General features: G+C 43.2%; 2 protein-coding genes across 5 annotated transcripts; both read left to right on the top strand.

The window, feature by feature from the left end:
• The first annotated feature begins 487 nt into the window (after nt 1–487).
• On the top strand, nt 488–5,373 carry rnf103 (ring finger protein 103). 2 transcript variants are annotated; one of them, XM_024428906.2, is made up of 4 exons: nt 488–1,270; nt 1,781–1,929; nt 2,271–2,386; nt 2,987–5,373. In XM_024428906.2, exons 1-4 carry the CDS (start codon nt 1,045–1,047, stop codon nt 4,506–4,508), a joined length of 2,013 nt encoding a protein of 670 aa, XP_024284674.1. In that variant the 5' UTR covers nt 488–1,044; the 3' UTR covers nt 4,509–5,373. The 2 variants fall into 2 exon arrangements, with proteins under 2 accessions (XP_024284674.1, XP_042181830.1); XM_042325896.1 differs by lacking the exon at nt 2,987–5,373 and adding an exon at nt 2,455–2,475.
• Nucleotides 5,374–7,896: 2,523 nt separating this feature from the next.
• Nucleotides 7,897–25,632, top strand: immt (inner membrane protein, mitochondrial (mitofilin)). Of its 3 annotated transcripts, none has more exons than XM_024428910.2 (14): nt 7,897–8,220; nt 9,088–9,161; nt 9,426–9,612; nt 9,796–9,940; nt 10,983–11,105; nt 13,081–13,194; nt 13,464–13,597; nt 15,780–15,883; nt 21,836–21,971; nt 23,064–23,193; nt 23,498–23,718; nt 23,893–24,024; nt 24,265–24,394; nt 24,469–25,632. In XM_024428910.2, the coding sequence occupies exons 1-14, from the start codon at nt 8,179–8,181 to the stop codon at nt 25,074–25,076; spliced, it is 2,280 nt and encodes a 759-aa protein (XP_024284678.1). In that variant the 5' UTR covers nt 7,897–8,178; the 3' UTR covers nt 25,077–25,632. The 3 variants fall into 3 exon arrangements, with proteins under 3 accessions (XP_024284678.1, XP_024284677.1, XP_024284679.1); XM_024428909.2 differs by having other exon boundaries at nt 7,898–8,220; nt 23,495–23,718; XM_024428911.2 differs by lacking the exon at nt 10,983–11,105 and having other exon boundaries at nt 7,898–8,220; nt 23,495–23,718.

The raw sequence follows: 25,632 nt of genomic DNA, 5'->3' as shown, positions 1-25,632 counted from the left end.
GAATGGTATCTGTACAGTTCTGTAATGATGGTTCTGATACTGTATTGAACAGTATCAAGAGCCATACAGAACTCTGGCATTTGGGCCAGAAGGATTCAGATGACATCACAGCACAGACAGACCAATTCTGGGGGTAGAATTTCTGACTTGATGACTTCACAATAGGCCACATACAGAATCTAATGGCAACAGAATAGGGCCAGATGGAATCTGGTGTAGTGGTTCTGGGGCCAGGCACAATCTGTAGCCCATAGTCATGTAGCAATAAGAGTACAACCCTATAATTTACAGCAACACTATTTTTGTTCCACAGCATCAAAATATTATATTCCTCTACTTTCATGTCATTCATAGTCTTTCGGCACGGTACAATAGGACACCATGGTCTTTGTAATTATCGACAGGGACTTTAAGTTGGAACCAAGGATATTGTTATATAATCGGCACGTGGGGGTGGAACCGGAAACTGTTATGACGTGTGTAGTGACAGCGTCACTTTGTTATGTACACCAGCTGATCTGGCCGTAAAGACGACGATCATCAGGACTACAGCGATCACCAGACTGCATCATAATTTATCAGATGGTTTTGCGAAATGAGCTAACGAGTGGGGGACTTTATTTATCCTTCCGGTGACATTGCTTTTCTCGTGATTATTTTGCTGTGCTGTCAGGGCCGAAAATACCTGGCTAGCTAAGGAAATTCTCACGTCTGGTTTGCTAGCGTTCAAGATGCATGTAACTAGCTACCGAAACTATTTGTGAAAATGGTGGACACCGAGAACGAATAGTTTGCCCTAAGGGCATCGGGTAGTGTATTTGCCTAAAATCGGCCTTGTTTTGAGCGTCTGTACCCTGATACATATAGCTAACTAGATAAGCCTTGAAGTTGTGCTATCTAACTGATTACTGTAACATAAGTTGCAGTGAGTGACAACTGCTACATCGAGTAGACTAAACAAAACCTGGAGACACCAATGAAAAGATACGGGTTCTGACCCTGCTATTTACACCGGTAACTACAGTAACCCTCTTACAGTGTAAGATGTGGTTAAAACTATTTTTTCTCCTACTGTATTTTATGGTGTTATTCGTTTTAGCCAGATTTTTTGAAGCAGTTGTCTGGTATGAAACTGGTCTTTTTGCCACCCAGTTGGTTGATCCTGTAACCCTGAGTTTCAATAAGTTAAAGACCATTCTAGAATGTCGAGGACTGGGATACTCTGGGCTTGCAGAGAAGAGGGATGTCAGAGAACTAGTCGAAAAGTCAGGTAAAGCTTTTAATGACAAACCAATGTTATCAAAACACTTGCAAATACAGTGATCTGATCTACTCTGGCTTGTTTTAAATTCCGTACAAATAAATCAATATTGGTGGTGGAAAAACTGTCTGACTGTATCAGTGCACTTGTCATTCTGAAAGCTGCTAGAAAGTGGGTCAAAGTTGTCTCACTCAAAGGTTTCATGATTCACTCATACTCCTCACTTATCATGATCTGCTAGTACTCGCGTATCATGATCTGCTAGTACTCGCGTATCATGATCTGCTAGTACTCGCGTATCATGATCTGCTAGTACTCGCGTATCATGATCTGCTAGTACTCGCGTATCATGATCTGCTAGTACTCGCGTATCATGATCTGCTAGTACTCGCGTATCATGATCTGCTAGTACTCGCGTATCATGATCTGCTAGTATTTGCGTATCATGATCTGCTAGTACTCCTCACATATCACGATCTGCAACAGTACTCCTCACATAACTGTGTTTTATTATTCTAGGTGACCTGATGCAAGGGGAGTTGTACTCTGCCATCAAAAATGAAAAGGAGCAAGCTGAGTCCCAGTCTGAGTCCAGCACTACCTTCACTGGGGAGATGCACTTTTATGAGCTGGTGGAGGACACCAAAGATGGCATTTGGTTGGTCCAGGTAGGTGGATATGATTGCTTTATTGCATGCCCCCTTTAGACCTCTTCCAAAAGTAATACAGAATCTTATATATTACCTCACATAGCTACAATTTAACAGAAATGTAGGAGCTCTTCCAGAAGGAACATTTTTGAAAGTTCAAAATGTTGTTGAAATTTTTAGACTAAAATAAGTAATTGTGGTATTGACTCTAACACTGTACTTTGTTCCTCAATGTCTGCTACTTTTCACATGTATTGAGGATGAAGATACATTAACACAAAACATCAAGCAGTGAAATAAATTATACAATTCCTACATTAAACGCTGATGTTAACATATCATCCTTTCTCTTTCTGTAGGTAATTGCCCAAGATCGAGATGCTCTTTTGAGTAAAGCCAACTGGGGTAAAATGGTCCAAAAGGTTTCTCAGTTTGGCATTCGCACTGGTACTTTTAACTGCTCCAGTGACTCAAGGTAAGTTGGATGCATACTTGAACTGCATAATACTTAATTTGATTTAAGTGCATGTTATTTGTATTTAGTTAGCCTAGTGGTAAGAGCGTTGGACTAGTAACCGAAAGGTTGCAAGATCGAATCCCCGAGCTGACAAGGTAAAAAATCTGTTGTTCTGCCCCTGAACAAGGCAGTTAACCCACTGTTCCTAGGCCGTCATTGAAAATAAGAATTTGTTCTTAACTGACTTGCCTAGTAACATATATATATATATTTTTTAAATGGATCCCCATTAGCTGCTTACTCTTCCTGGGGACTGGTGAAATTAAGGCAGTTATACAATTTTAAAAACATTGCAATATATTCATAACATATTTCACAACACACTAGGTGTGTGCCTTCAGGCCCCTACTCCACACCACATATCTACAACACAAAATTAATGTGTACGTGTGTGTATGTTATCATGTGTGTGTATGCATGTCTGTGCCTATGTTTGTGTTGCTTCACAGTCCCCTGCTCCATAAGGTGTATGGTAATTCTTCAAGTTGCATTCTGGTATAGGCCACATCAGTATTTGCATATTAGTAGCCTTGATGATGATCCTGTTATCTCTTGCAGATATTGTCGTAAACGGGGTTGGATGAAATCCACACTTATAATGTCTGTGCCTCAGACTTATGCTTCAAAAGGAAAGGTTATGCTGAAAGAGTACAATGGCAGACGCATTGAGACAGAGCACATCTTCAAGTGGATGACGGCACACGTAGCGTCCCGTATAAAAACCATCCGCATGTCTCAGCAGCTTGTTGAAGAATGGCACCCCAGTGAGAAGCACCCAGTAAAGATGTTCCTATTTGCCAAGCTGGCACAACCTCCAGCCTTTTTTTCAGCACTCAGTGTCAAGTTCACAGGTCGGATCGAGTTCATCTTTGTAGATGTGCAGAGCTGGGACAATATAACCTCCTTGGAAGAGATAGGTGTGCAACAGTTGCCATCGTATATCCTGAAAATGCCGGAGGGCATCTACAGATATGGGAACAGCATTGGAGAGTTCATCTCCCTACAGGCCATGGACACTTTCCTCCGTTCTGTTCAGCCAGAGGTCAATGACCTGTTTGTGTTGAGTCTAGTAATGGTCAACCTCATGGCCTGGTTGGACCTGTTCATAACACAGGGCGCCACCATCAAGCGCTTCGTGGTTCTCATCAGTACGCTGGGGACCTACAACTCCCTGCTCATCATCTCCTGGCTGCCTATTCTGGGGTTCCTACAGTTGCCATATCTGGAGGGCTTCTACGACTACAGCCTCAAGCTGTTGCGTTACGCAGACACCACCACCATCGCCTCCTGGGTGAGGACCGACTGGACCTTCTACTCCTCCCACCCCGCCCTGTTCCTCAGCACCTACCTGGCACACGGGCTTCTCATCGACTACTTTGAGAAGAAGAGGAGATGCAACAATGAAGAAGAGAACCCCAATAACTTGGAGTGGCTGTCCAGCCTCTGGGATTGGTACACCAGCTACTTGGTCCATCCCATAACCTCATTTCATAACTTCCCCAACGAGTCAGACTGGGACGATGACCCCAATTTCCTTCTGGAGAGGTTGGCCTTTCCCGATCTCTGGCTTCACCCGCTTATCCCCATTGACTACATCAACAACCTGCCCACCTGGAGGTTCAAGTGCACACAGGTCTGTGGGCCAAACTCTGAAGAGAACAGCGGCAGAGATCTGGACAGCAACATACAAAACACTACAGGAGGACAGACCCAAGGCTTAAACAGTGAGCATGAAGAACATGGCTGTGGTAAAGAGAGAGCTTGTGCCGCTGATTCATGTTGCCATTCTGAAAATGGAGGGGATGTACCATGCATGAAAAGGGAAGCACAAGAGCAACAAGCGGATTGGTCCCAATGGCCCAGTGACATGATACACTGCACAGAGTGTGTTGTGTGTCTGGAGAACTTTGAGACTGATTGCATTGTCATGGGACTGCCCTGTGCCCACGTGTTCCACCAGCAGTGCATTGTGGTCTGGCTGGCAGGTGGACAGCACTGTTGCCCGGTGTGCAGGGGGCCATCCTACAAGAGGAAGCCAGTTAGATCATCTGGTCTGGACCTACTGGAGCAGCAGGAATAGCAGAATGTTTCTGTCTGCCAACCTGCCTCCTGTCCTGCACTTAACTTATAGAAATACTTGATGTGTCCATCGTCAGTCCTTGGATCCTTGTAGTTGGTTTTCATTAAACATTTTGGTAGTGTAAACCAAACCTACACACAATAGGGTATATCCGTTGCAAGGGGAAATTTATTTCTAATACTACTAGTCTCAAAAATAATAGCTTAAATAGATTAAATCTGGCTTTTGTTCAGATAGTTTAAATGCATTTTTGATCATCTACTATGTCATGAAGAGACCTTAATGCCCTATCTTGATGTTTTGCCCCACCCCAAGAAGTCATTTGGAGAAACAAAAGTTTCAGAACTGTTATGAACAAGGAAATCACCAGGAAACCAAGTAGGATACATTTTGTCCTCTCTTTGCACAATCTTGTCTGTCAACATGGTCTACTTAATTCATGATCAGTATCAATCTGATGTGGAGTTGCTCTACTACCTAAGAATTCTATATATGGGCATTGAAGCCAATCATTCCCAGATGTATTTAGAAAGTTATATTTCAGGCATGTGATTTGGTTTTTAAGGTTAATTGTATCAGTGCATTCTCTTACCCTGCAGCACGAAAAAGTTTTTTGTTCATAATGGAATGACCCTTGAAGCGATGTGCTATGCAGCTCTGCTGACTCCGTTTTCATGTATTGTTGGAGCATGTCAATGCCTCTTGTCTGTGTTTTTTAACGGATTAACATCATGTAGGTAGGGGACCCCAACAAGTCTATTCACTTGTTCTTGTCATCTGTGTTGTTGGAGTTTGAAAAGAGAATTGGAAGTGTTGACATGTAACATGTTACTCATTAAAATAAACAACAAATGTTCATGTGGAATTTCTTGTCGGTTGGTATTTGCTGGATTTCCCATTCCTGAACCCAGAAACCAGGTACCGGTTGTACAGTTTAAGTAACTACAGTTATCTCCCAGCAAACATTTGCCATTTCGGCTCAGCCTATGACAAAATGTTCCTTGGTAAACGGATGTCCAACTCTGACTTCGCCCCATTGAAGTAAAATGGTTAGATTTTACGGTAGGGATGTCCTTAGGATACCGGACAGCACTAACCATGACAAAATAACCGAAGATTATCTATTATATTGACAAGATAGTTGAATGACCACTCTAACAATGGAAATGCATGTCCTTGATTATTGAATGCAGGCAAGATCAGGTTGGACACGAGTGTTGCAGCGGTCTAAGGCACTGCATTACAGTGCCAGAGGTGTCATTACAGACCCTGGTTCGATCCCGGGCTGTATCACAACCCGGCCGTGATCGGGAGTCCCATAGGGCGGCGCACAATTGGCCCAGCGTCGTCCTGGTTAGGGTTTGGCCGGTGTATGCTGTTATTGTAAATAAGAATTTGTTCTTAACCGACTTGCCTAGTTAAATAAAACATTCAAAAAACTATGAGTGGCTAAACACGTTACGCTGCAGTAAAATTATCTTGCGAAAGTTTCTGTACATGAGAGATTAATGAGTGGGCAGATGCGCGTGTGAACAACAGCTACGACTAAGTCGTTTTCCCCAAAGCTGCCGGTGTTGTGCCAAATCTCCCTAATGTCTAGTAATGTCTGCAGTTTTCGGTTTGGCTATTTGTTTGAAATGTATTAGTCTATAAATAAATCTCTTTGCCAAAATTCATCATCTCTCTCATGTCTTATTTGACTAGTAACTGTAATGTTTATTGCTTGCCTACATCTTACTCCCTCCTATGTTTAATATAACACACATTAATGATTCATTTCGTTTGTCTATCCTGACGAAGTTTGTTCTATAGAAAGTATTTGACTCTGATGTGTGCCACAAAGTATTTGAATCTAGTGACAAAATTAAGGAAATTATAAGGGGGGGTATTTCGGCAAGGCCATTTTCTTGCCTCCCGAAATCCCCCCTTCGAGTCAAATACTTTCTGTGGCACACAATACTGGTCAACAAGAACTGCCAAAACGATATGAAGTGTGCCAGGCCTTGCATTCCCAAGATAGAAGGGGGTAGGGGAGGATTTCGGCAGGCAAGAAAATGGCCTTGCCGAAATCTCCCTCCCTCTTCTAAATTCCTTAATTTTATCACGAGTCAAGTACTTTCTATAGAACAAACTTCACGTAGGCAACCGAAATTAATAATTAATGTGTTATATTAAACTTATAGGAGGGAGTAAAATCTAGTCAAGCAATACACATTTCAGAACAACTACTAGTCGAATAAGACATGGGAGAGATGATGAATTTTGGCAAAGATATTTATAGATTAATACACTTTGAACAAATCGAAAAATGCAGACATTACTAACTAGTGTCTCCCCCTCGATCAAACAGACATAAAAAAATAACAGCCTAACGGAATCATTGACAGCTGCCTTGAAAAAAATGCTTTCTGCTACTAAGATCAGTGAAATGTAGGCTAAACTGTCAACGGAGTGAAGAGTAGGGGGGATATTTTTCGGAAAAACACCTGAATGCCACGTGCGATCAAATAAGTATGGTATTCGACACTCATATGCCTCCATATAACGAAATTGCTTATCTCACCAGAACATTTTGGCGGAGTAATGCTGCAATCAAGACAACTTCGAATTCGGAGAAAAAAAATAAACTCATGACGTCAGTGATCTTCAGGTCGGTAAGTCTGGAAAGATGCCTGAGTTTCCGATTTGGAATTGCGGTTGATGACCGTTCAAACGATTTTCCCAGTCAGAGCTTGTTTTTTCCGAGTTCCCAGATTTCTTGAACGCACTTGAAGTCGGAAGTTAGAGATTTCCGAGTTCCCAGTGTTTTTGAACGCGACATTCCTCTGCCAAAGATAATTTGTTGCAATGTCACTAGGTTCTGTTTTTCAGGTATGATAGGGATGTTTTTATAAATATTAAACTTTATTTAACTAGGCGACTTGCGAAGTATTATTATTTTACAATAATGGCCTACCCCGGCCAAACCCCTCATACCCTGACCGCGTTGGGTCCTGACGGCGTGACATCTCTAGCTCTGCGATGTAGTTCCTTAGACCGCTGCACCACTCGGGAGCCCGAAATGTTGATAGCTTTTGCAACACCATAGATTTTTGTGGCAAAGGGCTCATTATGAACGCGTCATACATTGTTTTATATGCCTTTGCAATCAAAAAATAAAAAGTGAAATATTTGTTTCAATGGTAACCAAAAATATGATGCATGTTATATTGATGTGTTCTTCAGCTATAAACGAAAGAGCTATGAACCCGTGACGTAATGCTTTCTTTTCGCAGTTGGGCGTACTCGTAGAGAATAATAGAGGCCTCTAGTGGCCAAAAGGCCATTTTAGCATGAGCAACGCCATTGAGGGCTTCCAAACAAGCTTCCGCCATTTTACAGGAGTCAGAGTAGTCAACTGGGTGGGGATTCCTATTGAAGTTAACCTCAATGGTGCTGCCCGTGCTGTCACGTACGCCATAATGACACAGATATAAAAATTGGGCCTCTATCTAGCTCTATGTCCGTACCCATTGCGCATGCGCACCCCTTCGACTGTGTGTCACCCTCGGCGAAACGGTGTTTGGAAGTATCTCGTGTGTTTTAATGCTTGAGATTGACAGTTTTTATCATGCTTTGCTGAATTGAAACAGTTTGTCATAAATAACGAAGAAAGGGAGTACCAACAACAATGCTGCGTGTCTGCTTGAAAGGGGCAAATTCTGCAGCGCGGGTAAGTATCACTGTGTTCTAAATGGAACATCTAGCTAGCTAGCCTGCTAGCTATGCTAGCCGAGCGGTCATTCAGTGACCCAGAGACAGGGCCTACACCACTGTGCTTGTTGTTGGGAGAAATAAACAGTCTACGTCTTCAGACATGTTTTACGACCTCTCCTCACAACATATAGTGTACGGAAAGGTGGGAATTCAATGCCATAACATAAAGTGTCATGTTAAATGCCTTCATTGAAAGAAAGCTGCGCTAAACTTAGGCTACTGAACGTAACTTGACGCAAGTCGTGTAATTTAATGCAAATCACGTAATTACGTAGTGGAAAGAGGCGTATTTCTATTGATTGACTGCACTGCCTTCCGAATAAAAAAGACTCGAGAGTGACACGAGCGCGCACCAATGCACACCGTAGAATTGGAGGCGGGGCTCTGTGGTTGTATTATCCATTTTTGTATTAATGTTGTGGACATGTGTGATAACGCAAATGTTGTAGTCAAGTTGTTTTGCTACACGTTCAAGTATCTAATGTGTAGGGGAAATGCGGTCTCTGCTACTGTTTCCTAGCACAATCCGTTTCATTTCAACTAGCTACTTGAAAAAGAAAGGACAAATGCACATTCATATCAAGGGGACATGACCTTGGCAAATTCTTAGTTCATAGAGTGACCTGAAGAAAGTAGCTTTTGTTTGTGGAAATGTTTCCATTGCACACATGTAATAACTGATTAATGAGCTTTTCTTGTCAGCTATCCTATTCCAATGAATTTTAATAGAACAAGTGCTTGTGTATTTTGTATAGGTCCCATAATAGACATGTGGTGCTCCTGTGGATAGTGCATGTGTATGCTGATCTTCTCCTTTCCATAGAAATGCCTGTGTGGGAATGGTGTCCCCCTTCACCCCCTCCAGCAATGTCGTAGCTACACTTCAGGAGGCTCAGGGTAGGTGACTTGCCTCCTGCTGAGTTACTTAAGTAGCCAAATGCTGCATTGAGCTGTTTATGTTAATTGATAGAGCAGCTACCTTACTGTCCTTGACCCTTGCTTGTAAATAAATCAAAGAGATGAAGGAGTAAGTTACCCTAAAGTTGCACACAAGCACTAAAGCCATTATCAATGTGATATTCCCTTTTATCATTCTGAATGGCAGCTGCTTTGTTTGCTTTCTTGTGTGTTTGAATATCTTACATCTGACTGTACTTACAGGTCTTCTGCAGGAAAGATTGTAGCTGCCAGTGTCCTCACTGTAGGTGGAGGAGTTGGTGGCACAATTCTATATGCCAATTGGGATCCCAAATTCAGGGCCAATGTTGAGAAATCCATACCATACTCAGATCAAGTGTTTGGACTGGCTCTCGGCCCAGCAGCAGCACCACCTGTTATAAATAAACCAGTAAGTCAAACAACCCGTGTTCTAGAGCACATTTTGAGGAGTCATAGTTTGTCATTCATGTCATTAAATTTGACTTAGTTTGTTGTCAAACACAAGCTAGCTCATCTAACAAAAGAACCATGTACAGATGTTCACATTCAATTCAATCTTCCCTGACACTATTATTCTATTACTGTCCTGAAGAGGAAGGTTGAACCTGTTCAGATTTCCTCCATGTCTGAAGTGTGGAAAGACTCGAAGAAGCCAAAGACCAAAGAGGTTGAGAAGAAAGCAGAGCAGCCAGATGCTGAGGGACCCCCTGCTCCAGCACCTCAGGAGACCCTAGAGGGTGAGTTACAGCTGTGCCTGAGAGAGCTGATGTACTTCATGCTCTCTGAGGTGTTGAAAAAATATTATCTTGTGAGTCAAGTACTAAGAACCGTTGGCACACCATTGTTTTTAAGACTATTCAATTAAGAGGGATCAGGTGCTTAATGGGAATATCATCCATTAGATGTTGCATGCTTCTGGAATCAAATTTTTCACAACAAACCCATGTCTTCTCTCCGTTGTTGAACTGAAATGATCTGCTGAAATTGTGTTGTGTACTTGGGATGGTTTACTTCATTGTTCTTACAAATACATATGGACTTGAACTGTTAAGTTTTCTTACTATCAATCGATGCATGATTACACTTTTCAGGTTAGCAAAGAGTCATCCTCTAAATCACTGAACAGTGCATAATCGCATGGTATTTTATGCCTTTAGATCATTTATGCGATTATATAATCTTAGTTTTCCCCTCAAATGGGTATCTTCTTGGAGAGAAAGTCCTTCATTTACTCATGATTTTCTTTCTTAGCTAATTGTTCAATATCTTGACATGTGGCGAGTTTCCTAATTAGCTGATGGCTTTACCAAGGTGGTCATTAGACCTCTGCAGAACTTTCAATGTTATTTAGCTAGGTTAACTCTTTTTCGTTTAAGGGCCTTGAGTCTGTCTGTGGTGTTGATAAAATTGTGATCCCATCAAACCAGTGAAGGATGTGACTGTTGATAGGAACTGAGTATTTCATCTCAACTTAATGAGTCTTCAGTACTGAAGTAGAGGAATTGATGCAGGTCACATGTCTGCTGTGGGTTTTGAGAAGACCGGTTGACGATCAGGTGACCGATCTCGTCTGTCAGTGTAAATCACTGGAGTGAGATAATGGGTATCTTGCCTGTGTTACTTTCGAGTTTTGCCTTCTTATCTACAGCTATGCTATGAGTCAGTATTGCTGCTGTGTTCTTGTGTGCCAGTTCCATATGTCCTGTTGGTTACCATAACATGGCCTTGCCAAGAAGACCAGTCAGTCCACTGATGTTGAGCTCCACTGTGTTGTTGCAGAAGCTTCTGCTCAAGTGGCACAAATCCTTTCAGCCATCGGCGAGGTGCCCTCTGTGCCAGCCCCTGGAACCCACGAGGCAGAGGCCGTGCCTCCCCCAGCCGCCCTTAAGGGGGTCCTGGCAGGTCAGAACCGGGTGGCTACAGCCTCCCCTGCATGGGTGCATGGCGCTCTCTCTTTCACTAATATAGGGGGTCCTAGGGTGCATGGCTCCATGCTATATGCCTGCTCTTCTCTAATACTTGTTTTTCTTTCCTGTTCATTATTCTCCTGGTGATTTTATTTGCCATTTCACCCTTTCACCTCTGTTTACTGTACACCTCTGCATAAAGACTCTTCATGCTGTCCCCTTCTAGCCCCTAAACTAATCACTACCCCTCACAAAACCCTTAATCCTAGATTGCACTAGCTTGTAATGCATATGATATGTATCTGTATTACTCTGCAATTTTTGTTTTATTTAGAGGTTATATGCTGTGAATGAGGGGGGAGTTCATGTTAGTGGGTATTTTACTATACCTGTTCATGCCATACTATAGCCGTGGCCAAAAGTTTTGAGAATTACACAAACATTAATTTTCACAAAGTCTGCTGCCTCAGTGTCTTTAGATATTTTTGCAGATGTTACTATGGCATACTGAAGTATAATTACAAGCATTTCATAAGTGTCAAAGGCTTTTATTGACAATTACATGAAGTTGATGCAAAGAGTCAATATTTCAGGTGTTGACCATTCTTTTTCAAGACCTCTGCAATCCGCCCTGGCATGCTGTCAATTAACTTCTGGGCCACATCCTGACTGATGGCAGCACATTCTTGCATAATCAATGCTTTGAGTTTGTCAGAATTTGTGGGTTTTTGTTTGTCTACCTGCCTCTTGAGGATTGACCACAAGTTCTCAATGGGATTAAGGTCTTGGGAGTTTCCTGGCCATGGACCCAAAATATTGATGTTTCGTTCCCTGAGCCACTTAGTTATCACTTTTGCCTTATGGCAAGGTGATCCATCATGCTGGAAAATGCATTGTTCGTCACCAAACTGTTCCTCAATGGTTGGGAGAAGTTGCTCTCGGGGGATGTGTTGGTATCATTCTTTATTCATGGCTGTGTTCTTAGGCAAAATTGTGAGTGAGGCCACTCCCTTGGCTGAAAAGCAACCCCACACATGAATGCTCTCAGGATGCTTTACTGTTGGTATGACACAGGACTGATGGTAGCGCTAATCTTGTCTTCTCCGGACAAGCTTTTTTCTGGAAGCCCCAAAAAAATCGGAAAGGGGATTCATCAGATAAAATGACTTAACCCCAGTCCTCAGCAGTCCAATTCCTGTATCTTTTGCAGAATATCAGTCTGTCCCTGATGTTTTTCCTGGAGAAGTGGCTTCTTTGCTGCCTTTCTTGACACCAGGCCATCCTCAAAGTCTTCACCTCACTGTGCGTGCAGATGCACATGCCTGCTGCCATTCCTGAGCAAGTCTTTAAGTTCTTGATGATCTGATAAATGGTTGATTTAGGTGCAGGTGCAATCTTACTGGCAGCAATATCCTTGCCTGTGAAGCCCTTTTTGTGCAAAGCAATGATGACGGCACGTGTTTCCTTGCAGGTAACCATGGTTGACAGAGGAAGAACAATGATTCCAAGCACCACCCTCCTTTTGAAGCTTTGTCTGTTATTCGAACTCAATTAGCATGACAGAGTGATCTCCAGCCTTGTCCTCGTCAACACTCACACCTGTGTTAACGAGAGAATCACTGACATGTCAGCTGGTCCTTGTGGTGTGGCTGAAATGCAGTGGAAATGTTTTTTGGGGATTCAGTTCATCTGCATGGCAAAGAGGGACTTTGCAATTAATTGCAATTCATCTGATCACTCTTCATAACATTCTGGAGTATATGCAAATTGCTATCATACAAACTGAGGCAGCAGACTTTGACAAATATTCATTTTCACATTCTCAACTTTTGGCCACGACTGTACAGTGTAATCTGTAGTAGCAGGTAAGCGCTACATGTATGTGTGAATGGAATGTAGGGCATGTGTTTTTGTGGCCATGATTTTGTCTGCAGAGCAAAATGTACTGAGTGTGTTCTGTATCCCCCTAGCGGCAGCCAAATGTACTGAGTGTGAACATGAGCCTGCAGTGAAGGAGCGTCCTGAGGGTGAAGTGGCTGCCCGTCTTGCTGAGCAGGATAAGGCTGAGCAGGACCTCCTGACATGTAGGTGTCTCATCTTTCCCTGTCACCTTTTGCTATGAGTTATGGAGCCTGATACACCGTAACAACATGCATTTACTCTGGCTTAAACATTACGTACAATGAAGACAAATGCAATACATGAGTACAGTGGACGCATGGTTATTTTCAGCAGATTGCCATTGATGCATGGTCTTGTTACATTATGGAGTGCAGGTTTGACATGGGGATTGCTTATATGGCATCATGATTGACAAACAAGGTAACAAGGCTGTGTGTGTGTACTGTTGCAGCTCTGTCATCCAATCTGGAAGATGCTCTGGGCAGCACAGCCAAGGTGACCCTGCAGGCCATCGGTGCTCAGGAGGCAGCTCTGCAGGCCATTGCCCAGCACACCCGCCAACTGAGGGAGGCCATGGAGGCTGAGGTGAGGAAGGGACATATCTTCAAAAACAACCCAAACTGGCAAGATTTTTCAAAAGATTTTAGCCTCGTATTACATTCACATTCTGTTGCGAATGTTTGTTTTGTGACCCTGAAACTGAAGAAGGCCTCAGTGTCTGAGGAGAGGAAGGGACAAGGGTACACATTCTGAAAAAGTGTAACCCAAACTGTTGTGATGCCCTAATTAAATGCAAATCTTTTGTAGATGTTTGTTTTGTTAGCCATCGGAGGCAAGGGAGGGGGCTGAGTTGAGGGGGGTGGACATATTCTCAAGTGTGAAAAGGGAGTTCTGCTAGCTTTTCAAGTCTAGCAGTTTTTCATTACATTAAAATAGTGCTGCACGATATAGGCAAAATATCATATTGCAATTATATTTTTTCACATTTTGCAAAACCGATATGAGTTGCAATGTTGCAAAACGCTTGGGTGAACTCTTGGAATATAGTGCTGTTGGGCATGACAAAGAGAGAATGCCGCAGGGATGAGTTATTTTCCATCCCAACATGCCTCCCCAGTCTCTATCAGAATGGGGCATTGCACAAACGAGATGCTGCAGTAGATCTGGACCACCACAACTCGCACCTATTTTCAGAGAATAAGATCAAGAGAATAAATCTTTAGGGATCTGCGTCCCGTCAACGGGACAGTTGTAAATCATGCAGTGCCTTGTCACGATCGTAGATTTTAGAAAAACAACACATGTCGGTACATATAAGTGTCTTATATTGGCTGAAAGCTTAAATTCTTGTTAATATAACTGCACTGACTATTTTACAGTAGCTATCATGGCTATAAAGAATGACATGTTATTGTTTGAGGAGCGCTAACAACAAAACCATTTTTTCTCCGCAGTAGGTTTGATAAATTCACCTCTGAAGGTGAAATGTGTACTTCTGAAATCTTGCTCTAATTTATCATCCAAAGGGTCCCAGAGAGAACATGAAGTTTTGTTAGATTAAATCCTTTTTCATATCCTAAAAAGGTCCATATAGCATGCACAATCATTTTTGTATTTCCACTCGTTCAATTTTCTAAGAAAGGAATCTATAAAAATCTTACCCTAATTGTTGTTTCAACCGTTCACATTTGTATGTATTCCTCAGAGATCCTAGAACGTAACCAGACTTCACTATATCATTAGGGGTGTAGTATATCCTATAGAACACCACATTTGATCAGAGAGCAACGCTTTCATGGCACGCTGATGACGTGGCCGGTGTTCACTTGATCGACTAACTTTGTCAAATAGGCACCAATCGGGGTCAAACTAAGCTAGCTAGATAGCCAATTAGTTGGGCTTTACGGGAGTATCCGGAAACCCTGTATCTGTGGCTAAATGTAGCTGCTAACCTTGTGCGACAGTGTGCCTTTTCCTTTTGGACAAGAATTATAAGAATATGAAGAGTTATGAAAACTGGGTGTTTTACAAATGTTGAACTTTAAAATATGGCTACTAATACTGGAAAAGCTAAATCAAAGTCCAAGTATACAGATTTGACGATATTCTTGCAGAAGAATGTTATGTGAATGTAAATGTCTCCTTCACGATTTGCCCAGATGTACCTGGGTGACTTCACACTAAATGTCATGTAGTTTGCTCATACTTCAAGTTATCTGTCTGAAACTTTGCACATACACTGCTGCCATCTTGTTGACACCATCAGATTTAGAAGCAGGGTGATGGCTAGATTTGGGACCTTTCTGTTGCATTTCAAAGATGGTGGTAGAAGAAGAAGAGAAATGTTTTTCTTCTACCAGATCTATTGTGTTATATTCTACCTCATTCACATTTCCACAGACTTCAGTGTTTTCTTTCAAATGATACCAAGAATATGCATATCATTGCATCAAGGGACTGAGCTACAGGCAGTTAGATTTGGGTGTCTCATTTTAGGTGAAAATTGAAAAAAAGGGGGCTACCCCTAAGAACAAACGTTATCATACAGAACAGGTTTATTTGAAAGCAGCAGCATTTTTTTTACGCTATGCATCATGTTTGGAAAGATATGTAGTGTGTGTGCATGCAGAGTGAATATTGCAGCCTTTTGCAATATGGCTATTTCTATATAATATACCTGATATGGATGTGCATAAATGTGATTTTAATAATTAAACATTTGTATTGTGAATCATTCATTATGTGATTTAAAAAAAAAAAAATTTAGGCACCCCCTGATAAGAAGTCTACCCAGTGGAGAGTCCTGGAAGATGCACTGAGTGAACGCAGCCGATCAGTAGACGAGGCTGGAGCAGCCGTCCTCAAGGCCAAGTAAGAGCCGCTTGATAATTTATTAACATTATGTTGTGGTCACTAGTATACACTATTTTATTTTGTTTCAGCCGATTTGATAATACATTTGGTGATATTAAAGTTTGAAGTGGTGTATTTACTATTTTATGCTCACTAAAATGAACTTATAGTTAAAAAAACAAGAGATGTATCTCAATGGTTGTTGATGCCGAAAAGGCTTTCAACCGGCTTTAATGGATTTTCCTATTCAAAACTTTGGAAGCTTTCAACTTTCCAGCTGAAATGAATTGTATAAAAAGATTATAACTGTCCTAAAGAAAAAATATACACACATGATGCATTTTCTGATGAAATTGCTTTAGGAATGGGCACAAGAAAGAATGTCCCCTCTCCCCCTTCTTGGCAATTGAACCGCTTGCAGAAATAATTAGACCGGACCAAACGTAACAGGTATTGGTAAACATAAATATAAACTAAATGTATTTGCAGATCTCCTGCTGTACCTGACCAATATTGAAAACTCAATGCCCCCTAAAAATATTTTTAGGATAACCTAAAATCTCAGGAGAAAACATGCATGTGGAAAAAATGAAATGATGGCAATAAGAAAAAGCATAACTCATGATCTACAGTGGAGCACAAAAGATGCACCAGCATGGTTTAAATGAATCTAGGTTTTGTAAATCTAGGTTTATTAATCAGATGTGTTGCACCACTTAGATTTACTCATCCAGATTAAACATTACAATGACTCAGTAATCAATGCCTTCTGGGAATGCTATAAAGTCCTTAAGTTATGGGCGGAGTTAGAAAGTTGGCTGTCAGAAGTATTGCTATGTAAATGTATTTTAATCAGCATATTTCAAATCAAATTGTATTTGTCACGTGCCGAATACAACAGATGTAGACCTTAGTGTAATGCTTACTTACAAGCCCCTAACCAACAATGCTTTACCACTTTTTTTTCCTGAACTTATTAAGTAGAGAATAAAAGTAACAAATATTTAAACAGCAGCAGTAAAATAACAAGCGAGGCTAAACACAAGGGGTATGGAGTCTATGTGCTGGGGTACCGGTATACAGTGGGGCAAAAAAGTATTTTGTCAGCCACCAATTGTGCAAGTTCTGCCACTTAAAAAGATGATGAGAGAGGCCTGTAATTTTCATCATAGGTACACTTCAACTATGACAGACAAAATGAGGGGGGAAAAAAATTTTATGAATTTATTTGCAAATTATGGTGGAAAATTTGGATATAAGATAAGAGCAATGTCAATTTACCAACATTATGACCAGGAATACAACTTTCCCGAAGCGGATCCTCTTTGTACCACCACCCAGGACAATGGATCTAATTCCAGAAGCCGACACAAAACAACGGCGCCGCAGACTGCGTGGTCTCCTGGTCAGGCGCCGTAGACGTGCACATCGCCCACCTCTCCCGAGTGTACTACTCGCCAATGTCCTATCTCTTGACAACAAGGTAGATTAAATTGGATCAAGTGTTGCCTTCCAGAGAGACATCAGATTGTAACATTCTCTGTTTCACGGAAACATGGCTCTCTTGGGATATATTGTCGGAATAGGTTCAGCCACCGGGCTTCGCCATGCATCGCGCCGACAGAGATAAACACCTCTCTGTGAGGAGGCAGGGCGGGGGTGTATGCTTAATGATTAATGGTGTAATCATAACATACAGGAACTTAAGTCCTCACCCGACTTGGAATTCCTTACAATCAAATCCTGGCCATTTTACCAACCAAGAATTCTTGTTAGTTATAGTCACAGCTGTGTACATTCCCCCTCAAGCAGATACCAAGATGGTCCTCAAGGAACTTCACTTGACTCTATGTAAACTGGAAACCATATATCCTGAGGATGCATTTATTGTAGCTGGGGATTTTAACAAAGCAAATGTGAGAAGAAGGCTACCTAAATTCTATCAGCATATTGATTGCACTACGCAAAGGGGTAATGCACTCGATTACTGCTACTCAAGCTTCCGCAATGCATACAAGGCCATCCCTTCGGCAATTCCGACCACGACTCCATCTTGCTCCTACCGTCTTGTAGGCAGAAACTTAAACAGGATGTACCCGTGACTCGAACCATTCTACGTCTGACCAATCGGAATCCACACTTCAAGATTGTTTTGATCACGCGAAATGGAATATGTTCCGTTCAGCCTCGGAGAACAACATCAACCTATATGCTGACTCGGTGAGTGAGATTATATAGAAGTGCATTGGAGACAATGTACCCACTGTGATTATTAAAACCTACCCAATCCAGAAACCGTGGATGGATGGCGGCATTCGCGCAAAGCACAAACTGCATTTAACCATGGAAAGAGGTCCGGGAATATGGCTGAATATAAAGTGTATTTATGCCCTCCGCGGCAATCAAACAAGCGAAATGCCAGTACAGGGACAACGTGGAATCGCAATTCAACGGCTTCAACACGAGTCGCATGTAGCATGGTCTACAGGAAATCTGACTACAAAAAGAAAACCAGCCACGTCATGGACACTGACGTCACGCTTCCGAACAAACTAAACACCTTCTTTGCCCACTTAGAGGATAATACAGTACCACCGTCACGGTCCACTAACAAGGACTGCGACACCCCCATCTCCTTCTCCGTGACCGACGTGAGTAAAATATTTTAAACAATAACCCTCACAAGGCTGCTGGCCCAGACGGCATCCCTAGCCGCGTCCTCAGAGCATGCGCAGACCAGCTGGCTGGTGTGTTTACGGACATATTCAATCGCTCCCTGTCCCTACATGCTTCAAGAGGGGGAAGATAACTGAACTAAATGACTACCGCCCTGTAGCACTCACTTCTGTCATCATGAAGTGCTTTGAGAGACTAGTCAAGGATCATATCACCTCCACCTTACCGGCCACCCTAGATCCACTTCAGTTTGCATACCGCCCCAAAAGGTTCACAGGCGACGCAATTGCCATCACACTGCCCAATCTCATCTGGACAAAAGGAATACTTATGTAAGAATGCTGTTCGACTACAGCTCAGCATTCAACACCATAGTACCCTCCAAGCTCATCATCAAGCTGGAGGCCCTGGGCCTCAACTAGAGGTTGGCCGATTTAATTAGGGCCGATTTCAAGTTTTCATAACAATCGGTAATTTTGCCTTTTTCAAACACCTTTTTAAAAAAAAATCTTCATTTAATTAGGCAACTCAGTTAAGAACACATTCTTATTTTCAATGACAGCCTAGGAACGGTGGGTTAACTGCCTTGTTCAGGGGCAGAACGACAGATTTTTACCTTGTTAGCCCAGGGATTCAATCTCGCAACCTTAGGGTTAACTAGTCCAACGCTCTAACCACCTGCCTCACGAGGAGCCGCCTGTTACTCGAATGCAGTAAGAAGCCAAGGTAAGTTGCAAGCTAGCATTAAACTTAATCAATCATAATCACTAGTTATAACTACACATGGTTGATATTACTAGTTAATCTAGCGTGTCCTGCGTTGCATATAGTCAATGCAGTGCGCATTCGTGAAAAAGGACTGTCGTTGCTCAAATGTGTACCTAACCATAAACATCAATGCCTTTCTTAAAATCAATACACAAGTATATATTTTTAAACCTACATATTTAGCTAAAAGAAATCCAGGTTAGCAGGCAATATTAACCAGGTGAAATTGTGTCACTTCTCTTGCGTTCATTGCACGCAGAGTCGGGGTATATGCAACAGTTTGGGCAGCCTGGCTCATTGCGAACTAATTTGCCAGAATTTTATGTAATTATGACATAACATTGAAGGTTGTGCAATGTAACAGGAATATTTAGACTGATTAATAAAGTACGGAATGGTTCCGTATTTCACTGAAAGAATAAAAGTCTTGTTTTTCGAGATGATAGTTTCCAGATTTGACCATATTAATGACCTATGGCTCACATTTCTGTGTGTTATAATTAAGTCTATGATTTGATAGAGCAGTCTGACTGAGCGATGGTAGGCACCAGCAGGCTCATAAGCATTCATTCAAATGGCACTTTCATGTGTTTTGCCAGCAGCTCTGCTGTTTATGACTTCAAGCCTATCAACTCCCGAGATTAAGCTGGTGTAATGATGTGATGTGAAATGGTTAGCGGGGTGCGCGCTAATAGCTTTTCAAACGTCACTCACTCTGAGACTTGGAGTAGTTGTTCCCCTTGCTCTGCAAGGGCCACGGCTTTTGTGGAGCGATGGGTAATGCTGCTTCGAGGGTGGCTGTTGTCTGTGTTCCTGGTTCGAGCCCAGGTAAGGGGCGAGGAGAGGGACGGAAGCTATACTGTTACACTGGCAATACTATAGTGCCTATAAGAACATCCAATAGTCAAAGGTATATGAAATACAAATGGTATAGAGAGAAATAGTCCTATAATTCCTATAATAACTACAACCTAAAACTTCTGACCTGGGAATATTGAAGACTCATGTTAAAAGGAACCACCAGCTTTCATATTCTGAGCAAGGAACTTAAACGTTAGCTTTCTTACATGGCACATATTGCACTTTTTACTTCTCCAACACTTGGAGAAGTAAAAACACTTGTTTTTGCTTTATTTAAACCAAATTGGACATGTTTCATTATTTATTTGAGGCTAAATTGATTTTATTGATGTATTATATTAAGTTAAAATAAGTGTTCATTCTGTATTGTTGTAATTGTCATTATTACAAATCCATTTTTAATCGGTATCTGCTTTTTTTGTCCTCCAATAATCGGTATCGGCGGTGAAAAATCATAATCGGTCGACCTCTAGTCTCAACCCCGTTCTGTGCAACTGGGTCCTGGTCTAACGGGCCGCCCCCAGTGGTGACGGTAGGAAACAACACCTCCACTTTGCTAACCCTCAACTCTGGGGCCCCACAAGGGTGTGTACTCAGTCCCCTCCTGTACTTCCTTTTCACCCACAACTGCGTGGCCATGCACGCCTCCAACTCAATCATCAAGTTTGCAGACTACACAACAGTAGTGGGCTTGATTACCAACTGCAAAGAGAGAGCCTGGTACACCCATCTACTGTCCGGAGAAGTCTGGTCAGAAGTGACCTTCATGGAAGACTTGCGGACAAAAAGCCATACCTCCGATGTGGAAACAAGGCCAAGCAACTCGACTATGCACGAAACACAGGAACTGGGGTGCAGAAAAATGGCAGCAGGTGCTCTGGACTGATGAGTCAAATATTTGGCTGTAGCAGAAGGCAGTTTGTTTGCCGACGGGCTGGAGAGCGGTACACGAATGAGGGTCTGCCGTCAACAGTGAAGGATGGTGGAGGTTCCTTGCAAGTTTGGGGCTGCATTTCTGAAAATGGAGTTGAAGATTGTCAGAAGTAATGGTCTCCTCAATGCTGAGAAGTACAGGCAGATACGTATCCATCATGCAATACCATCAGGGAGGCATCTGATTTGCCCCAAATTTATTCTGCAGCATGACAACGACCCCAAACAGTTCTTAATGACTTTCGCTGTATCTTCAGTGTAACGAAGAACAAGGAGTCCTGGAAGTGACGGTATGGCCCCCACAAAGCCCTGATCTCAACATTGAGTCTGTCTGGGATTAGAAGAGAGAGAGAAGCACCTGAGGCTGCCAATATGTTTGGGCCAACCTACCTGCTTAGTTTCTTCAAACTGTGCAAGTGTTCCTAGAAGAATTTATGCTGTTTTAAGGCAAAAGGTGGTCACAACAAATAATATTGATTTTGATGTTGATTTTTCTTCTGGTAACACACTTTGCATTTTGTTAGTTGATAAGTATAATCTATTAACATGTTTATTTTTGAAAGCATTCTTTACACCATTTTCTTTCACACCTGCCTTAAACTTTTGCAGTACTGTATATATTATTTTATAAAATTATACAACAGAAAACTAACTTTTAAAGGATCAATGACTCTGTGCTTTCTATGTTTGGCTTTGTGCAAGAGGGATTCATTCTGCATCTCTGGTGTTTAGGGCTGAGCTGGACAAGCTGAGAGGAGTGATCGATGGAGCCAAGCACTTAAAGATTGCTGCAGCCCGGCCATCTATCCTGGCTGCAGAGGAGAACCTTCACAGCATGGTGGTAGATCTGGACAGCGTGGTGACCAGGGTAAACTGGCCCTGTTTTACACTGTTAACACATGGGTTGCATTCCAACCTATTTCATATGCTGAACAAAAAGTTAACGCAACATGAAAGTGTTGTTCCCATTTTTTTCAATAGATCGAATCAAAGATCCCCGAAATGTTCCATAACCACAAAAAGCTTATTTCTCATATTTTGTGTACAAATTAGTTTACATCCCTGTTAGTGAGCATTTCTCATTTGCCAAGATAATCCATCCACCTGACAGGTGTGGCATATCAATAAGCTAATTAAACAGCATAATCATTACACAGGTGCACCTTGTGCTGGAGACAAGGCCACTCTACGTGCAGTTTTATCGCATAACACAAAGCCGCAAGTTTTGAGGGAGCGTGCAATTTACATGCTGACTGCAGGAATTTCCACCAGAGCTGTTGCCAGCGAATTGAATGTTACTTTCTCTACCATAAGCCATCACCCAATGTCGTTTTTATAGAATTTGGCAGTACGTCCAGCCGGCCTCACAACTACAGACCACGTGTAACCACACCAGCCCAGGACCGCCACATCTGGCTTGGTCACCTGTGGGATCGTCTGGTGAGGGGGGCTGCTAAAGAGTATTTCTCTCTTTCGTAAAGCCCTTTTGTGGGGAAAAACTCATTCTCAGTGGCTGGGCCTGGCTCCCCAGTGGCTGGGCCTGTCTCCCCAGTGGCTGGGCCTGTCTCCCCAGTGGCTGGGCCTGTCTCCCCAGTGGCTGGGCCTGTCTCCCCAGTGGCTGGGCCTGTCTCCCCAGTGGCTGGGCCTGTCTCCCCAGTGGCTGGGCCTGTCTCCCCAGTGGCTGGGCCTGTCTCCCCAGTGGCTGGGCCTGGCTCCCCAGTGGCTGTCCTTCTATGAGCTGTAACTCAGTAAAATCTTTGAAATTGTTGCGTTTTATCTTTTTGTTGTATATATATTAGTGTACCACTCGCGTCAAATGTAGTGCACTACATGAAGAATAGGGTGTTATTTTGGACACATACATGGAATGATCAATACTGTCTTTCTTACGTCATACTCTGCATACTTGTCTTTCTGGTTAGATGTCTGTTTAACCTATCCTGGTGCATCGTTACTGCAGGTCCAGACAGCCCAGTCTGAGGCTAAGATTGTGTCCCAGTACAGCGAGCTGGTGAACGAGGCCAAGGCCCAGTTCCAGAAGGAGCTGAACAGCATCACTCCAGAGATCCAGGCCAACTGGAAGGGACTCAGTAAGTCAGCTTCACCCCTACATCTTACTCCCATTACCCACCCACATTTTAACAGGCTTTGCAGTAAGCCTTTGAAAAACTTTGCACAGCATCAATAACATGCTTAGGTTCAGGTAGTCTTTCTGCGACTCTTCTTCTCCTTGTCAACCGTATTGGAGAAGGTTCAAGCCCCCCACCTTTGAGTTTTGAGATGAGAGGATGCAAGGGAAGATAACTGGTTTAGGCCATAGAACCATGGAGAGAGGGGGGCACAGGATAAATCGGCTCTTAAATTCACGGACTGGCCTCGGCCGTCTCCCAGCAGGGAAGCTGACTCAAGATGACCTCAACTCCCTGATTGCTCATGCCCACCGACGCATCGACCAGCTGAACCGAGAGCTGGCTGAGCAGAGGGTGAGGGAGCAGATCCACATTGATTCTGCCCTAGAGCAGCAGAAGCTAGAGGACAAGAAGGCCCTGGAGGTGGCCATCTCCACTGCACTGGAACACAACCGAGAACAGATGCGTCTGGAGCAGGAGAAGAAGGTGAGCTCAAGGGCCTTTATTTGTCTAAGGTCTTTGCCTTGTTACAGGGCAGCATTCATCTGTTTTGATGGCTGGACTTTTCCTTTCCTCGCACAGTAGGTTGTAGCAATCTAGCTAAACGTTTGCTCTGTTGGACACCCGAGTAGAATGAGACCCATCTGTGTCCATCACCAGGTAGAGGAGACTCGGGAGGTGATGGAGGCAGAGATGCGGACCCAGCTGCGTAGGCAGGCTGCAGCACACACAGACCACCTGCGTGACGTCCTCAAGGTGCAGGAGCAGGAACTGCGCTCCGAGGCAGAGGAGGCAAGTATATCCATATTAAACATCCCATCTACTGTGACACATAACCACAGCCTATCAAACATCCTTCATATTGAAATCCAGGAGATAAGTTTAGCCATTCAACAAACCAGTTTATTTGTTTTGAGTGCTTGTCACTGCTACAGCTGAACTACTTCCTGTTAATATTTAACAATGCAAACATTAAGAACCCGTAATCATATTTAATGCTAACTGAATGAACATGATTTTAATTGTCTCCAGATCCTGAACAGCTCGTTGATGGAGAAGGAGACAGAGTACCGTCGTCTGACGCAGGACCAACTGGACAGCTTCACCCTGGACATGAATGCAGCTTACGCCAGGCTCAAGGGCATGGAGGAGGCCATTGACAGTGAGTGAGACAGACACATGCTTTTGTGGTGGGTTCTGTACGAGATACTAAAATGTAGTCATGTTACCCTACAGGTCATGTTATAGCAGAGGAGGAGGCCCGTAAGGCCCATCAGCTGTGGCTCTCAGTGGAGGCTCTGAACTACACTCTGAAGACTGCTGCCCTAAACGACCCCACCGAGCCCCTAGAGGGCGCTGTGCAGGCCATCAAGGAGAGCTGTGCCGAGGATGAGTTTGCCCAGGCCCTGGCCACTGCCTTGCCCTCAGAGTCACTCAGCCGCGGCGTCTACAGCGAGGCCTCTCTCCGCGCCCGCTTCTACGCCATCCGCCAGCTGGCCCGCCGTGTTGCCCTGATTGACGAGACCCGCAACAGCCTCTACCAGTACTTCCTGTCCTACCTGCAGGCCATGCTGCTCTTTGAGAAGGCACAGGAGGCTCCCCCCGCCAAGCTGTCTGCCGAAGATCTCGACACATTCAAGCTGCTCTCCTACGCTGCCTACAGCCTGGAGCATGGAGACCTGGAGTTGGCCGCCAAGCTTGTCAACCAGCTGAAGGGCGAGTCGCGCAGGGTGGCTCAGGACTGGCTCAAAGAGGCCCGGCTCACACTAGAAACGAAACAGGTGGTCAGCCTCCTGTCTGCATACGCCAATGCAGTGGGGTTGGGCACTACCATGGCGCCTTAGCTGAGTCCAGGTCATGGGAGTGGCCCCATCTGCATCAACAGCAAGCTCTGCCCTCTCCATGAGGAGTTAATTTATGAATAGAGGAAATCTGTTTGAAGCACCACTATACCACTGATGGGTGTATCCCAGAAATGTATTAAAACATGCCCTCTTTAGAACCTTCCCAAGCATCTACAAGAAAATGACTTACTGAGTAGTACTAATGCGTTTGATGTACCTGTGGTCTCAGCAGGTGTAATGGATGAGATCCCTTACTGGGTGTGCTGTTTACATCAGTGGTTCCCAACTCCAGTAACCCCAGACACTCACCTGAAAGCTTGACAAGTTGAATCAGGTGAGTTTGTCTGGGGCTACAACAAAATGTGTACTGTTAAAGGGACTGGAGTTGGGAACCACTGGTTTAGATAGCTGGAACCTTGGTCCTGTAAGATGTTTCTCACTAGCCTCTTTCACAATGTGTTTCTTGCTTTGTTCAATTTGATCATGTTGTGCAGAATCAATTGTCATGCTATTTCCTCCCTGTTAATATTGGATATCAATAAATTGTGGCTGTTGA

This window comes from Oncorhynchus tshawytscha, linkage group LG08 (assembly GCF_018296145.1).
Source record: "Oncorhynchus tshawytscha isolate Ot180627B linkage group LG08, Otsh_v2.0, whole genome shotgun sequence".
NCBI lineage: Eukaryota > Metazoa > Chordata > Actinopteri > Salmoniformes > Salmonidae > Oncorhynchus > Oncorhynchus tshawytscha.
The sequence above is the reverse complement of the archived record's forward strand: the minus strand, read 5'-3'. Positions and strand labels throughout refer to the sequence as shown.